A 17,416-nucleotide genomic window follows, 5' to 3' on the forward strand; every position below is an offset into this window, starting at 1 on the left:
TCTCCTGCAGTCCCCTCTGGGCTCACATCGGGCAGCGTCTCCCTGTGCCAACTGCCCCCTCTCCTGCAGTCCCTGCTGGGCTGACACCGGGCAGCGTCTCCCAGTGCCAGCAGCCCCGCCCTCGCTTTGTACACACTCTTTCCAATGAACTTGCTTGTTTCCAGTGGGAGCTGGGGTGCAGGAAGGACACTTGTCATCCGCCATCTTAAATGTAACGCAGTGCAGTTACTCATTTTCGCCTTAGCTCCTTGTGTGGAATTATAGGAAGTCCCCAGAGGAAGCCATGTACCCTTTGGACAGCTCAGACTTCAGAACGGACTGCCATGATGCCTCGTGTATTAAAAATCAGAGTTAAATCCTATGGTTCATAACAACTCACACACACACTACTCTTTGAGGTTTACATTGCCGACTTCATGGCTTGTTGGTCAAGGAAGGAGAACACAGTACCCCTTTTGAGTTCAGATCACATTGTTGTCAATACTGTGTTGAATGTGTAACTTGGTGTTTGGCTTGAATTTTTCTCTTATTTACCCTTGTAACCGTGCCTCCAAAGTGTAAATCCAATGCCAGTGCTGATGACGCACCAAAGAAAGCAAGATGACCACGATCAAGAATAAACCGAGAAAAATAAGGCGATCGGAGAGGGAGGGACGCACCATCCCTGGGAAAGCGTTAGGCTGTTGCTGATGGACCTTTTTTCTGTCTGAAGGGTTTTAGTTTTTTTAAAGTACTGTGTACCCCCTCCCTCCACGCACACTCTCACAGATTCTCTCTCTAGTTCATTACTGTAGGCACATTTATTATTCCTGTGTTACTATGCTGTATCATGTTTCAGATGTCTTAGTGTAGCTAGAAGTGTCTCGTAAGTGTTACACACATAGAAAGGTAAAATACACTCTAGGGACTGAGACAGACCTTGGAGCCTGATGCTAAATGAGCCGACTATAATTGTTTGGCTTGCTTACAGATCTGACTTAAAGACGACTTAGGAATGGGGGGTCTCATTTGTAACTTGGGAGTGCACTGTATTTGTTTTGTTAGACATTAGGATTTTTTATTAGAATGTCATATGATTTATTGGGAGTTATGCTGGTAATCAGGGTTTTTATTTGGACATTGAAAATTCTATCTAGAGGTATGCTAGAAAATAGGGGACCCTGGTGGTACAGTGCTTAAAGTACTCAGCTGCTAACCAAAAAATTGGTGATTCAAAACCAGTAGCCACTGTGGGAGAAAGACGTGACAGTCTGCTTCTGTAAAGACTGACAGCCTTGGAAACCCTACGGGGCAGTTCCACTCTCTCCTGTAGAGTCACTGAGAATCAGAATTGACTCGATGTCAGGAGGTTTGGTTTTGGTTGTCCTGTGTTTCAGTATAATCACGCTATTAACTTGTTTCACTTAGAATCAGTATCTTTATTTGAAGGTTGGTTGTTTCATTTAGGGGTATGCCAGGAATGAGGAGTTTTGTTAGTGTGTCCTACTTCCTGTAGAATTGGAACTTACCCGGCATGGTGTGTTCTGTCTAGAGGTGTTCGTGGAGGAAGAGGAGGAATGTCCTGAGAGGGGCGCATCCAGAAAATCTCGGCCCGAGGTCATCACCTTCACAGAGGAAGAAACGGCTCAATTAGCCAAAATTCGGCCGAGGGAGAGCGCCACTGTCTCGGAAAAGGTTCTCGTCCAGTCGGCCGCAGAGAAGGACCGCATCAGTGAAATGAAGGACAAGCAGGCTGAGCTTGAAGCAGAGCCTAAATACGCCAACTGCTGCCCCCACTGCCCCAAAAGCTTTAAGAAGCCCAGCGATCTGGTTAGGTGAGAGGTGCCACCAGGGCTCAGGGCCAGGACGGGCCACTGGGGGACACGTGTGTGCTCCCTTGGTGGTTCTCACCGTCCTGAGGAACTGAGTGCCCGCAGTAGCGTCTGACCCACAGGCCATGCAGGTGGCTGAGCGTTGATGTGGATGGTTGGTTTTAAACAGGAGTCCCTGGGTGGGGAAACAGTTCAGTGCTCAACCAGCCCAAAGGTTGGTGGTTTGAACCCAATCAGAGGCTACTGGGAAGACAGGCCTAGAGATCTGCTTTCTAAAGGTCCCAGCCCTGGAAACCCCAGGGAGCAGCGTTCTGCACACATGGGGGTGCCGTGAGGCGGTGTCAGCCCAGAGGCATCTGACGAGGGCAGCTGTGTAAAGCCGTGTAATTCCAGACGCTGTTGTTTGAGTTCCTATAGCATGTGAATTATGCATGTTTTCCTGGTGCATTGCTTGTGCTATTTCTATGCGATGGTGGTGGCAGTTACAAAACACACACATACACAGCACAACTGAAAATGTGTGAGTGGTTTGTGGAACGTAATGTGGTGCTGAGCTGCGTGTGCTCACAGGTCAGGTGCACCTCCCCGTTGGCCCACTGGTCTCTGTCAGGAGCCCAGGGACCGACATGGTGAGCCTAGGTGTGGGCATTGCAAGTCCCGCTCCTGGGGACGCTCCCAGTCCAGTGACAGGCTACGCAGTTGTTATGAGTGCTCCTGCATGGGACAAGAAAGTTCTGAAACTCCAATGCTTTTTGGCTAGGCATGTTCGAATCCACACCGGAGAAAAGCCATACAAGTGTGATGAATGTGGAAAGAGCTTCACGGTGAAGTCCACACTTGACTGCCACGTGAAGACCCACACAGGTGAGCAGCAGCCCCTCCCCTCAGCAGGGGTGCTATGTGAAGACCCACACGGGTGAGCAGCAGGCACTCCCCTCAGCAGGGGTGCTATGGGAAGACTGACAGACTTTGCCTATCTTGGTTCCTGTCATACAGACATAAACACTTCCACATGACAGAATATATCCAAATTTGCAACCACAAAGAAATGGCCTTTGACTCTTGGCAGGGTGGATGGTCTATGTGATGGCTAGGAAAGTGATTAGTTCTCATCGTTGGGTTCTAGGTTGTCTCATTTTCATACTGACATGTAATACTTTTGTTAAGAAGGTGCCTCTTAGCCTCATACAGACCAGAGGGAATCCCTGTGTTGAGGTTTGTATCAGGGCTTAGCCACTCCAATCACAGGAATTGGGAAGTGACCTTAGTTAGTTTATCTTACACAGAGAGGAAGGAACACATGGCGTTGTGCTCTTCTTCCTCTAATTGGAGGAGCCCAAGGGTAACGACACTGGGTAGAGCAGGACCTGCCTCTTGAATCCTGCACAGTGTGGCTGCATGGCGAAGGGTGCAGGCCCTGGACCTCGGCCTGCATCTATGTCCTCCCAACTCTCCTTCTAAACTGCCTGCTCTCGGGCAGCTTCCTTCTGTGAGCCTCCATTTCTTCATGTGTAAACCTGGGCTGAGAACAGTACCTCCTCAGCAGGAGTTTCAATGCATTAGGACGTTGAAGTCACTTACAGACTGTCAGGACATTAGCCTTGCTGTTGTCAGGATTTCAGTGATTAGGACAATAATTCAGTTGATGGTCTCCCTTTTTGGTCACAAGCAGAGTTGAACTGAAGAGTACAGCTGGATTTGACCCATTCGTGTGAAGCCCCGTTGTTCTTTCCTGATGAGTTAGTACTCAAACTAAACAAGCATTCACCCCAGGGTTGTCCTGGGGCTCTGTTATGTCATTTGCTCTGGCTGCCTCATTAGGCTCCTGCGTGGCTCCCTCACGTTGCCACGAAAAGTGAAGGGTCAGGCCTCCTTTACCTTTGTGTCCCCAGGGTCTGCAGGGATGTCTGACCCGGCGGGTGCCAAGGAAGGTGGGCACTAGCTGTGCTCAGCACACCAAACTTCCGTGTCTGCTGGGATCGGAGCCTGGGGCAGCCCCGTCTGCCGAGCATGGTGCTCCACAGCTGCCATTGAGGCTGACTCACAGCAGCCCTGTGCACAGTGCAACCAAACACGGCCTGGCCCTGCGTCAGCCTCACAGTCCTTGCGGTGCCTGAGCCCGTCATAGCAGCCACTGTGTCAGTCGGTCTCACTGAGGGTCTTCTCTCCATTGACCCTCTACTTGAACCAAGCCTGTGCCCCAGCCTGTGCCTTCCCTGTGGTCTGTGCTGGATCAGACCTAGGGACCCACGGGGTTTTCCTCCCAGTTACCCTTCTCCAGGGACTGCTTCCCTCTGACAACATGACCAAAGTAGGTGAGATGAGGTCTGGCCATTCTCGATTCTGAGGACCAGGCCGGCCGCACTTGTTCCAGGACAGATTGGTTAGTTCTGGCAGTTCTTGGAATGTAGGTGTGACCACAGAGTGGGCAGTAGAGAGGATAATCTTAGTGAAAAGTTAATTTGAATACTAACTTTGTCTGCTGGGGTTGGAGCCTGGGCTAGGCTCACAGGAGTGTGGAATAGACCGGAAGGTATCCCTGGAAAGACCTGTGAGGCTGTGTCTCTGCTTGGAGGGTCCAGTGACCCATGAGGACAGTGGCTTCACCGGCCCTGCCTGGCATCATGAGGACACTGTCAGCCATTGTTCTGCAAAGGTTCCATAGAGGGAAGTGGAAACCAGGACCTTTATCTACTTCTGGAGACTCCTCAAAGCTGTGTGTGGGTTGGTGGCACTGGGCATGGGGAAGTTGGGACTGTGTGGCCGTTCCTAGACCTGTGATCCTTCCAGGAACCGAGTGCCTGCGGACCTGGTGCTGAGGTAGACTCGTGCCCTGCTCCTGACCCCGTTTCACTTGACACACCGCCCTCTGTGCGGGCGTACGCTTGAGCGCCCTCCTTTGGCAGGGGCAGCATAGCGCTGCTGAAACGCTAACCTGACCTTGGGGAAACTTCACACTGACCAGCGGCGGGAATGCCCAGCTCTCTGTGAGCGGGTCAGTGTCCACCCAGAACCAGTCAGGGTTCAGTACGGTTACAAGTGCAAACACGCAGGTGTTGTGAAAGCTGAAGCAGGGCGCCGTGCTCTCCCACGCGCGGGTCAGCCCCCAGCTGGGAGGCGTTCTCGGCCTCGCAGGCGCACTGAGGCGTCGGTCCTCGTGGCCGCGCACGCAGGGCTCCGCGCACGCAGGGCTCCGCGCACGCAGGGCTCCGCGCACGCAGGGCTCCGCGCACGCAGGGCTCCGCGCACGCAGGGCGCCGCCCGGCGCAGCGCCTGAGCCCGTCTCCTTCCGCAGGTCAGAAGCTCTTCAGCTGCCACGTGTGCAGCAACGCCTTCTCCACCAAGGGCAGCCTGAAGGTGCACATGCGTTTGCACACAGGCGCCAAGCCCTTCAAGTGCCCGCACTGCGAGCTGCGCTTCCGCACCTCGGGGCGCAGGAAGACGCACCTGCAGCTGCACTACAAGCCAGACCCTCGGAGGGCGCGGCGGGCGGCGGCGCGGGGCTCCCCCGAGGGCCTGCCCGCCGGGAGCCTGCTCAGCCCCTCCTCCGCCGACCCCGGCGTGTTCATCATGAACAGCTCCGTCCTCGCGGGCCAGTTGGAGCAGAACCTGCTTCAGCAGGGACTTGTGGGCCAGGCCATTCTCCCCGCCTCCGTGTCTGGTGAGTGAGGGGCTGGCGCCGCCCGCGGTGCTTCTGTGGGGTTTCGGCCCTCCCAGAGGACAGCCGGGCAGACGTCTTCCTCCACTGGCCTTCCTCGGCCCGTGGTGTCGGCTCACACGAGCCTGGGTCTGCCTTCTGGGGTTGGATTGAAGCCATGTTCTGGAGCCATTTTCACAAACTGAGCGTGAGCTGTGGGATTTACGAAGAAACCCCCTGTTGATAAAGCCTGGTCTGCTCTCTGCCCTCGGGACACACAGTGGCTGGAGAGCCTTATGTTTTTGCTAGTTGAGTGTTTGGCGTTTTTACGGACAATCGTAGAAGCTGTCTGGTAGCTCTCAGACATCCTGGGTGGCCTTCTTCCCTTGCGGAGGACCCTTCGAGGGTGACACTACCCTGTGAAGCCGGCTCCCCGCTGGTCCTCACCGTTGGCCTGCAGGGCGACTCCCTGCTGGTTGCCTCTGTGCTGCTGCTGCGGACTGGCCTGGCTCACGTCCTCTGAAGGGAGCGCTGCCCCGGCCTGTTCCTTCCCTGTGTCCGTGCTGGATCAGACCTAGGGACCCACGGGGTTTTCCTCCCAGTGAAGTGCCTGGGGCATGGGGCAAGGATTCGCTGCTACTTGTTGCTTTAAACCTTGAGCTGGTCCATTTAATGTCTGTAGGCCAGCTTCTCTGATAACGTGTGAAATGGACGGTGGTATTTTCAGTGTCCAAGGGTGGGTTTCACGATGGAAGTGGGCAGTGCATGTGGGGAGCGTGATGTGGAAGCCAGTGATCATCACTGCATGGTATTGATGGGCTGAGAAGGACATACTGAAACGCTGTCCCTGAGAATGAACTGACTCTTGGATTGAAGAGCTCTGTCTCTGCTTTTCGTTTTCTGTGGCCAGCTGGTGGGGACTTGACCGTGTCGTTGGCAGACGGGGGTCTGGCCACCCTTGAGGGCATACAGCTGCAGCTGGCTGCCCACTTGGTCGGGCCGAACGTCCAGATCTCTGGGGTCGACGCCTCCAGCATTAACAACATCACCTTACAGGTACGCCATCTGCCTCGCGCTCCCTGTCTCGACTGAGCTCATGTCGCAAACAGGATGTTTCACTGCATGTCCACCTGCTTTGCAGATCGACCCGAGTCTCCTGCAGCAGACTTTGCAGCAGGGTAACGTGCTTGCCCAGCAGCTGACAGGGGATCCTGGCCTGGCCCCACAAAGTGGCCCACTCCAGACCTCAGACAGTGCCGTCCCAGCCAGCGTGGTCATCCAGCCCATCTCGGGCCTGTCCCTGCAGCCCTCGGTGACGTCGGCGAACCTGACCATCAGCCCGCTGTCCGAACAAGACTCCGTGCTGACCACCAGCAGCAGTGGTGAGGCCCACGCACTCCTTTGCTATGACTGCTGGCATTTCAGTTTCCTGCTTCTTAGTCAAATGTTTGGCTGTAAGACGGGATGAGGCCATTTCCTTCTCTTTACAAAGCTCAGCAGGTCAATGCAGTGTCCTGAGAAGTGACACGCAGTCCACATGTGCATATGGGCCAGCCCTTCACATACTCACCCTTCATATGGGCTGGATCATCAGGCTCTAACCTCTCAGACTGGGGAGGTGGGGGGCAGGAGGCGGGTATCTTAGTCTCTGTCCCTTTCTCGTTCTCTGCTGTGCACTGAATTTATTCTCTCCTTGTCTGATGGCTGAACTCAAGTACTGTTGACAAGGACAGGAGGAAGCTCCCCTCTTCAAGCCCGCCTTTGTTTTGCTTCTGCTTATGACCAGGGACCCAGGACCTCTCTCAGGTGATGACCTCTCAGGGGCTCGTGTCCACATCCAGCGGTCCTCATGAGATTACCTTGACCATTAACAACTCCAGCCTGAGCCAGGTTTTGGCTCAGGCGGCCAGCTCCTCTACCACGTCGTCCTCGGGGTCCCCGCAGGAGATCACCCTCACGATATCGGGTCAGTCACACTGCGTCTTGAACTGCCTTCTGCCTGCAGTCACAGTGTCCCTCACGTGTGCTGCTTCTCCCACAGCACTCAGCGTGCAGGCAGTGCTTGCAGGCACCTGGGAGAACCCCAGGGTGTTTGAGGTTACCCTCCGTTTGAGCAGAGTCCATTTTCCTTTGTGGCAATATTTTGCACAGCAGAGAGCAGAAAACTGTGGCTTTGTGACACCACTTGTGTTCCTCTGAGCTGAAGGAACACAGCTGGTCTGGCCTGTGTGTACCAGGACATCTGGATTCCCATTGTGCCTTTTGGTCCCCTTGGAATGTGACTGGGATCTGGTAGATCTCCTAGATCCAGTGGTGCCTGGAGGGGAGAGGAATGGGTAGAAAATTCACATGAGTGGGTGGCTCACTTGACATTGGCCATCCATACCTCTGTGCCACGGCCCTGTGAGCACGCTCTGGGCTCAGTTGCCCCATCCTAAACGTGAACTTTGCCTGCATGACTCTTGGCTGAGATTGCCAAGGTGAACTGAGGTTCGTGTTTTAATTTAACACCAAATGTTACAGCACTGCACTGTGCTGGGCTCTGTTCCAGCAGCTTTTACAGATGATGACCCACTGAGCTCACAGCAGCCAGAGAGGTAGTGTGGTGGTTATGTTTGTGTGTCAATTTGGCTAGGCCTGGTTGAGTGGGTGGACAGCTGAAATGTAGTATTCCCCATGACAAGACTGGTATTCAACTCCATGGTGGAATCTACTGTGAGCAGCTGAGTAGCTGCCTTTGGGTATGTGGTCTGCTTCCTGTACATAAGGAGAAGTTTTGAGAATGGTCTCTAGCCTATGGCACGCTTGGACCCTGGATGTAGCCGTGTCGTTGCTCAGCAGCCTGCTATGCTCTGCCAACCTTGGGACTTACAATGGACTTAAGTTAATGGCCTGCTGTGTGGTTTGGTAATATTGGGACTGTGCCTTTCTCCTTGTCAACCTTGGGGCATCTTAGCCTCAGCAGCCAGCAGCTGTTTGAGTGAAGAAATTCCTCTAGCTCCAGTGGGCCGGGAGCAAGAGACAGAGCTGGACCCCAAGATTGAGGGGCTTTCATGCAGCCCCTAGAGCCTGGCACTTTGAACTTGGACTTAAAGCCTCCCAATTGTAAGAATAAACTCCTGTTTGTTAAGGCCATCCCATTGGTGGTAATTTCTTGTCAGAGCAGTACTAGGTATCCAGAACAGGTGGTTAACAGGAAGGGCACATTATACTGCGGTGGGCGGCCCAGGGCTGGAGGGAGCGCCACGCCTCCGGAAGTGCACAGCAGGGTGTGGCCTGCTGAATGCCCATCTGGGCAGTCTTCCTTGGTTGTAGAGGAGGTTCTGCAAAAGTGCAATTGGAATGGGAAGAAGAGTTAGGGAGGAGTGGCCCAAAACCTTTCTTTTTCTTTGGGTGAGTTTCAGTTCCTTTAAATATGTAAGTAATGCAACAAAATGCTTTTAGGGGGCGCTTTACATTTGAGTGACCCACAGTGATTTTAGATGCTTCCACTCAGGAAAAATGAATGTTGGATTGCATGTAATTCAGTAGCTTCCCTGTTCCCATTGTACGTATCTGACTTTCAGTATAAATATAAGAGGGTTATCGAAGTACATTTACTTTGTTGATCAGGTGAAGCTTTTTTTTAGTACCTTTGATACATGTAGCTTTATGGTAGGTCCTCTGTGGAGATGTAGGGCTCAGAAAAATGTGTCATTCAGGTGGTGGCTTGCTTCTCGTCTTGTTTCCCTGTTACTGGCTAGTGGATTGCTTTACTGCTTATTAGAATATTCAAAAGTAGTATAGACGAGGGCTTGGAGGCTTTTGGCTTGGGTGTGGCTCTATATTTAGGCTGGGGTCTGAGGTAGACAGGTGCAGGGGGTTAGGAACAACTAAGGGAGACGAACTTGTCTGTCAGTTTGTCGTCCTGTGATGGCTTAAGTGTTGCTGTGAGGCTGGAGGCTATGCCACTGTGTTGCAAAATGCCAGCAGGGTCCCCCCTGGTGGAGAGGTTTCAGTGGAGCTTCCGGGCTAGGACAGACTTGGAAGAAGGAAAGGCCATCCACTTCTCAAAGGATTGGCCAGTGGAAACCTTATGAATAGCAGTTGAACACTGTCTGATACATTAACGGAAACCTTTATGAACAGCCCTGAAACATTGTCTGACATGGTGCTGGAAGATGAGATCATCAGGTCAGAAGGCATTCCAGATTTGACTGGGGAAGAGCTGACTCCTCAGAGTACAGAGGACCTTGACAATATGGATAGAGTAAACCTTTTGGGACCTCCATTGGATGATGTGGCACAACTCAGAATGAGCAGAAACAGCTGCAAACATCCATTAATAATTGGAACATGGAATGTACGAAGTACGAATCTAGGAAAACTGGAAGTTGTCAAAAATGGAATGGAATGCATAAAGATTGATATCCGAGGCATTAGTGAGCTGAAATGGACTGGTTTTGGCCATTTTGAGTAAGACAACCATATGATCTACTATGCCAGGAATGACAAAGAGGAATGGTGTGGGATTCATCACCACAAAGACTGTTTCAAGATCTGTTCTGAAGTACAACTCTGTTAGTGATAGTTTAATATTCATGTGCCTACAACGAACACGAGTTAATACTACTATTATCCAAATTTAGGCACCAACCACCAAAGCCGAAGATGAGGATATTGAAGATTTCTACCAACTTCTGCAGTCTGAAATTGAACATGCAATCAAGATGTGTTGATTAGCGCTGGTGACTGGAATGCAAAAGTTGGAAACAAAGAAGAGTTACTGGTAGTTGGAAAATATGGCCTTGGTGATAGTAATAACTCTGGAGATCACATGATAGAATTTTGCAAGACCAATGACTTATTCATTGCAAATACCTTTATTCAACAACATAAGCGACAACTATACACGTAGACTTCACCAGATGGAATGCACATGAATCAGATTGACTACATCTATGGCAAGAGGTGATGGAGAAGTTCAGTATCATTGGCCAAAACAAGTCCAGGGACTGATTGTGGAACAGACCATCAACTGCTCATATGCAAGTTAAGTTGAAGTTGCAGACAATTAAAACAAGTCCACGAGAGCCAAAATACGACCTTGATTATATCCCTCCCGAATTTAGAGACCATTTAAAGAATAGATTTGATGCATTGGACACCAGTGACCGAAAACAAGAGGAATTGTGGGATGACATCAAGAACGTCATCCATGGGGAAAGCAAGAGGTCATTAAAAAGTCAAGAAAGGAAAAAGAGACTAAAATGGATGTTAAAAGAGACTCTGAAACTTAGAGTAGCTGAAGCAAATCGAATAAATGACAAGATAAAAGAGCTGAACAGAAGATTTCAAAGAGCAGTTCGAGCAGACAAAGCCAGTTACTATGATGAAATGTGCAAAAACCTGGAGTTAGAGAAAAAAAGGAAGAACATGCTCGGCATTTCTCAAGCTGAAAGAACTGAAGAAAAAATTTAAGCCTCTAGTTGCAATATTGAAAGATCCTGTGGGCAAAATATTGAATGATACAGGAAACCTCAAAAGAAGATGGAAGGAATACACAGAGTCACTGTTGTTGTTGTTGTTATGTGCTGTCGAGTTGCACCCGACTCACAGCGACCCCTCCTTGGGTTTCTGAGGCACTATTACTACGGAAGTAGATTGCCCAACCTTCCTTCCAAGGAGTTGCTGGTGGGTTTGAACCACCAGCCTCCTGGTTAGCAGTCAAGTGCTTTAGGCGCTATGCTACTAGAGTCACTCTACCAAAAAGAATTGGTCGATTTTCATCCATTTCAGGAGGTAGCATATGATCCCAAACCAATAGTATTGAAGGAAGAAGGTATTGGCACTGAAGGAATTGGCAAAGAAAAAGGCTACAGGAATTGACGGAATACCCACTGAGATATTTCAACAAATGGATGCCCCACTGAAAGCACTCACTCAGTTATGCCAAGAGATTTGGAAGACAGCTGCCTGGCCAACTGACTGGAAGGGATCCATATTTGTAGCCATTCCAAAGAAAAGTGATCCCACAGAATGTGGAAATTATCAGCTTGTATGCTGAGCAAATAATAAGAAGCTGGATTACATGAAGAAGAACGTGGTATCAGGATTGGAGGAAGACTCATTAACAACCTGCAATATGCAGATGACACAACTTTGCTTGCTGAAAGTGAGGATGACTTGAAGCACTTACTGATGAAGATTAAAGGCTATAGTCTGCAGTGTGGATTATCCCTCAATGTAAAGAAAACAAAAATCCTCACAACTGGTGCAATAAACAGTTTCACGATGGATGGAGAAAAGATTGAAGTTGTCAGGGATTTCGTATTACTTGGCTCTGCGACACCAATAGAAGTAGCAGTCAAGACATCAGACGACTTACTGGCATTGTGCAGATCTACTGCAAAGGACTCTTTCAAGCGAAAAGCAAAAACGTCTCCTTGAAGACGAAGGTGCCTCTAACCCAAGCCATGGTCTCGTCAATTGCCTCTTGTGCATGTGAGAGCTGGACAATGAATAAGGCAGACCGAAGAACAGTTGATCCTTTTGAATTGTAGTGTTGGAGAAGAATGCTAAGAGTACCATGGACTTCTAAAAGGACTAACAAATCTCTCCTGGAGGAAGTGCAGTCAGACTTCTTTGGAAGTGAGAATGGCCAGACTTCGTCTCACCTGCTTTGGTCATGTTGTCAGAAGGAGGCATTCCCTGGAGAAGGATCTCATGCTTGGTAAAGTGGAGGGTCAATGAAGAGGGGTGAGGCCCTCAACGAGATGGATGGACACAGTGGCTGCAACGATGGGCTCAGGCATAGCAAGGATCGTGTGCTGGCATAGGACCGGGCAGGGTTTCATTCTGCTGTGCCTGGGGTCGCTATGAGTCAGAGATGACTTGATGGCACCTAACAACAACAACAATAGATGATAAAACTGATTTTGTTTGTTTGTTTTTAAAATTTGGCTTAAAGATTTATCCTAGGAGAAAATGTTGAGTTGTCAAAATGAGGCTTGCCCATATTTGGGGCCCGTTGTGTCTCGTTCCTTACTTCTCGTTATGGGCACTGAGGACGGGTAACAGTGACTGGGCAGCATTCTCTCCTGGGAAGAGGCCGGGGAGCAGTGTGTCCTGCACAGTCCCAGAGAGCTTTTCAAGGGCTTCAGGGGATGCTGTTACCCAGTGACACGTGGATCCCTACGTACCTGTGACTCCAGAGCACGCAGATGAGTCTCTGCTTCCGTAGACTTCCAGCAAGTAATGGAGCCACGTGTTCATGGAAAAACAAACACATGCGTGTAGAAGCAGAGGTAGTCTCACGTCTCCCCATGACTTGGCACAGACATAAACCTCGTCTTCTTGGTGTCTCAGTCCAGTTGCCCGTCAGTAAAGAGCTCTGTCCCAGGTCAGGTGGGGCCCACCCCCCTGGCCATTGTGCACTGGCCACTTGAGCAGTGGCCATCATGATGCGCTTCAGGCACCTCTCTGCCTTGTGGCCCGAGGGTGTAGATGATGATGAAGCGAAGGGGTCAGAGTGCACAGCTCTCACTGGCTGGTGCCTTCCCCGGTTTTGTCTTGTCATCTTCCTGACACCAAATTTAGTAGCACTTTGTTGTTCGTTTTTTTTTTTTTTTTTAAAGCAACTTGTCTTTATCAAGTCTTTGCAGAACAGTCACTTTGGATTTCACTGAATTAGTGAAGTGGAAGGTTTTTATCTCAAATGCCATTTGTTTCTTTACTGGTTAAGTGGTATAAAAGCCGGTGGAACTGGGTTAGGCAGGTGTGGGACCCAAGCCCATGTCGGTTGGTGAGAATATGTCACGCTCGTGAGTGCTCACTGTGAGTGCTCTGTGGGGTGCGAGCAGACAGGTTGCAGCCGTTCAGCTTAGGGCTACTGTAGCCACGAAGTGGGGCCAGTGGGGGAGCTGCTGGTGCTGGCGCTGGGGTCAGGTGTTCCTTTGATGCACTGACACACAGTTCAGACCTGGCAGCCCACCACATTTGGGAAGGCATTCACCTCAGTGGAAGTTTTACTCAACAAAAATGTGTGTGTGAAGTAAAGTAGCCTCCCAGGGAGCATTTTAGACATACTTCGAACAGCATGAAGAAATGCCGTCATTGAGGAAAATGTCTTTCACGGTCTCATTTTCACGTGTGTGTTATGTATAGGCGGTCCAGGGATGACTGATGAATCCTGTTCCTCATATGTCTTTAAGTCAAGTTTGTGTGTTAGTTGGAGCAGTTGGGTCCAGTTCATATCTAACGTCAGTGGGTCAAGTGTTTGTCTTAATCTCTAGTGTATGGTGTTCCTTTTTGTGTCTAGAAAGCATTAAACACTTTGAGATGCACTAAAACATCTTTACTGTAATCCTCCCGTAAGAATAACACCATGTTGTTGTTCACCATGAGGCAGTGCTCGTTGGGTCTTAGAACCGTTTTGTGTACCTTGAGTTTTTAGGACAGTAGGCTTTACAGGGCTGGTCCGTAACTACAGGTTGCACAAAAGCTGGGCGTTGGTGACCCAGGGGCTGCCTTGTGTTATGAAGGGATGCGGCTTGGAGGCGGATGCTGTTGTTCCTGATACACCGTGTTGTACGTGAACGTGTCCAGTCACAGTGCTACTTTCCGTCTAGGTCAGGACCTCATTCAGCATGGTTCTAACGGGAGCAGTGAACTCAGCGGAGGCATACGACTGTCGGCACCTGCGGTCAGCAGTCAGTGCACGGGACCCACCCTGACCATAAGCAATGACCAGCTCCTGTCACAGAGCACAGCGTTGAACTGCTCAGGTACGCAGCTCCAGGGTAGCCTGGTTCTGAGAAGCATGGTTCCAGGGCACCACTGGCAGTCACGGGAGAAGGCAGACCTCCAGTGTGCCTTAACACCTGTGTAGGCCAACAGCGCTTAGTACCTTAGGTGCCATGCCAGGCAACAGAACGCTCTCTGGAGTTTCAGCCAGTTAATAATTCTACCTTTGCAGGGACAGCAGTGTGTGATTTTGGCCGTTACTGGGCCTTCCTGCCTGTCCTACACTGGGAACTGTCTGCCACCGGCGGGTAGCAGGGCAGCATAACTGAAAGAAAACAGCTCTCAGGGGCTTCTGGTACCTGCTGCTTCAGAGTGAGTTGCTGGCCAGCACACAGGCCCAAGTCACAGGAACTGCACGGTCTCCAGGAAGTCGAGCATCTGTGTCTCTGTCTGGTTTTCTCGACTCCTCATTGAGATTCCATCCATCTCTTCACTATCTTGTTTTCCAACTCTTGTTGGCCATTTTTTGAGGAGGAAAAAATTTAATATTCAGTGATTTTTGTTGAAAAGCAAGGCTTTTTTTTTTTTTAATGCTTAGTAGAAATGCTTTCTCACACAGTCATTTCCTTTGTCCAGTAAATACTGTGGCGTCTCCTGTGGGGGGGGAGCTGTGGAAAGTAAGCATGACACTGAGCACAGTGGCTGTGGCCCCTGCATTTTGGGTCGTAGAAGCTGGCAGGTGCAGGCGCTTTCTGGAGACACCCACAGGCGGCAGGGACGGCATATATAGGAGGGGTCAGGGTACCCAGAGTGCACGTGGCAGGAGGGTGGCCTGGCTAGGGGCACCTCTGTGTGGCGATGCTGGGTGAATGGGGCTGTAGAGGGTGACAGTGCCATGGTGGCCCTGGGGGAGGTCCTGGTGGCTGGTGCGCGGCAGCATGTGTGACACGAAGTGGGACCTCAGGTCAGTTGGCCACTCAGGACCGGGGGGCAGTGTCCTGTCTCCTCTCGTTGGCTAACAGCGTGGCCTCAGAGCCAACTGCCAAGAGCTTTGTCCAAGTCACAGAGCTGCCAGCCAGGCCGATGCCCCTCGGGGCTTCTGGCCAGTATGAGTTCTGCACCACTTCTGCCTGCTGCCGGCCCTCTGTGTCCACTTCCCGCTAACTCTGCTCTTCCTCTGTCAGTTTGTGTGCTTGAATTTGGGGCTCTAAGAAACTCTATCATAAAACTTCATTCTTTCACTTACTAACCTGAAGTAAGAGAGGACTTTTTGTCTGTCTTTCAATTAAGTGGAAGTTTTCATTATCTTTTGATTGATGAAAGCTGGGAATGGCAGCTTATCACTTAGTCTTTAATGAGTAAGCTATGCAGAGCAGATCACTTGCTGTTAGAACTGCACGTCGCACAGCAGCTTTACGCAAAGTGGAAGCAATGCTGTGCTGTTCCCAGAGCCCTAATCCCGAGCTTCGGCCGTGTGACCTCCCCTCCTTCCATCTGGTGCGTGCTGAGATGTGAACACACTTCCCATGAGGGAGCAGAGTACATGCTTGTCACTCTGAGGTGGCTCTCAGCTCAGGAGACTCTGGGAGTTCAAGCTGGCTGTGCTCAGGACTCCGCTGTCTGTCATGGAAGCCTGTGTCCTCAGGGAGGCTCTGCCGAGGCCAGGAGCTAGTCCTTGGTAGACTGAGGAAGACAGTGGCCGTCTAGCTGTGTTACCTCCTATGGAGTGGTTTCTGTGCTGTTGGGTAGACCTGGATGATGTCTGGTGAAGTGGCTTCCTTAGGTCAGAGTCGGGGTGTTCTGGTCAGAATGGAGAGGTGGAGAACAGGAGCCTGTGAGTTCTGAGCGCTCGGTGTGGCTACTCATATCTCTAGGACTTGCTGTGCTCTGGCTGGGGATGGTGGGTTTCTCCTTGTAAAATGAATCTCAGACAGTAGTGGGGTGGAGGGCTCTCAGGACAGTGTCCCCACAATCATTGTGCACAGGGTTGCACCTGACACACGGGGGAGGCCCATCAAAGACAGCCTCTCTGTGCTGCCCTAATTTGTTTCTTCATTGTGTTTTGTAAGAGATGATATACCACTCCTATTTTTTTTTGCGTGATTATCTCACACGTTAAATTTTGGTACCTAGTTTTTCGTGTGGTCTTCTATACTAGGAATGACAAATTCAGAGTGCAGTGTTTGTCAGTGATAGGATGATAACCACACGCTTACAAGGAAGACTATTTAATAGTATGTCTATTAAAATTTACACATCAGCCACTAAAGCCAAAGATGAAGAAATTGAAGATTTTGTGAACTTCTGCAGTCTGAAATTGACCAAGTGTGCAATCAAGATGTTATAGATGATTACTTGTGATTGGAATGCAATAGTTGGAAACAAACAAGAATCACTGGTAGTTAGAAAATGTGGCCTCAGTAATAACAAAGATACCAGAGATTGCATGATAGAATTTTTCAAGACCAATGACATACTCATTGCAAATACCTTTTTCAACAACATAAACAGCAACTATACACATCGACCTAGTCAGATGAAACACACAGAACTCAGATTAACTACATTTGTGGAAAGAGGCAATGGAGAAGCTCTGTATTATTCAAAACAAGGCAAAGACCTAACGGTGGAACAGACCATCAGTTGCTCATATGTAAGCTCAAGTTGAAGCTGAAGATAATTAAAACAAGTCCATGAGTGTGATTATATCCCACCTGAACTGAGATACTATCTGAAGAATAGATTTGATGCACTGAACACCAGTGACCGAAAACCAGATGAGTTGTGGGATGCCATCAAGAACAGCATACATACAACCCTAAAGAATAATGTAGAATCTGCAAAACGGCATATAATGTGGATGAACTTGGAGGACCTTATGCTGAGTTAAATAGTCAATCACAGAAGGACAAATATTGTATTAGTCTTTTATTATAAAAAGTCAAGGAAAGGTTTACATATGGAAGGCAATGTTCTTTGTTGGTTACCAGGGGTGGGAGGGTAGGGTAGGGAACACTGTTAGATAGATAGAGACAAGTACTGATTTGGCTGAAGAGAAGGGCAATGTACCAAATGTGAGTGATCAGCATGTTGGCATTGAGGAAGACATGGAGAGGTACATGAAACAAAGATAGACCCTTTTGCACATACAGTACTGCATTGTCAGTAAAGACAAATATGGATATATGGGTGGATAGATGGGTGGACAGGCTGAACTACTATTAGGTATGTCTATGCAGGGGGC

At 50.0% G+C, this 17,416-nt stretch overlaps 1 protein-coding gene across 1 annotated transcript in view; it reads left to right on the forward strand.

The window, feature by feature from the left end:
• ZNF236 (zinc finger protein 236) overlaps nt 1-17,416 on the forward strand; it is a 95,827-nt gene that overhangs the window by 62,021 nt on the left and 16,390 nt on the right. The window contains exons 19-25 of the mRNA XM_042782521.1: nt 1,532-1,814; nt 2,572-2,675; nt 5,107-5,472; nt 6,359-6,504; nt 6,590-6,830; nt 7,235-7,414; nt 14,058-14,213. Of these exons, the coding sequence (XP_042638455.1) occupies nt 1,532-1,814; nt 2,572-2,675; nt 5,107-5,472; nt 6,359-6,504; nt 6,590-6,830; nt 7,235-7,414; nt 14,058-14,213 (1,476 nt within the window). The remainder of the gene's footprint in view (nt 1-1,531; nt 1,815-2,571; nt 2,676-5,106; nt 5,473-6,358; nt 6,505-6,589; nt 6,831-7,234; nt 7,415-14,057; nt 14,214-17,416) is intronic.

Source organism: Orycteropus afer, unplaced genomic scaffold, assembly GCF_000298275.1.
Source record: "Orycteropus afer afer isolate SDZICR_OR568_19922 unplaced genomic scaffold, OryAfe1.0 scaffold00356, whole genome shotgun sequence".
In the NCBI taxonomy this organism is placed as follows: Eukaryota; Metazoa; Chordata; class Mammalia; order Tubulidentata; family Orycteropodidae; genus Orycteropus; species Orycteropus afer.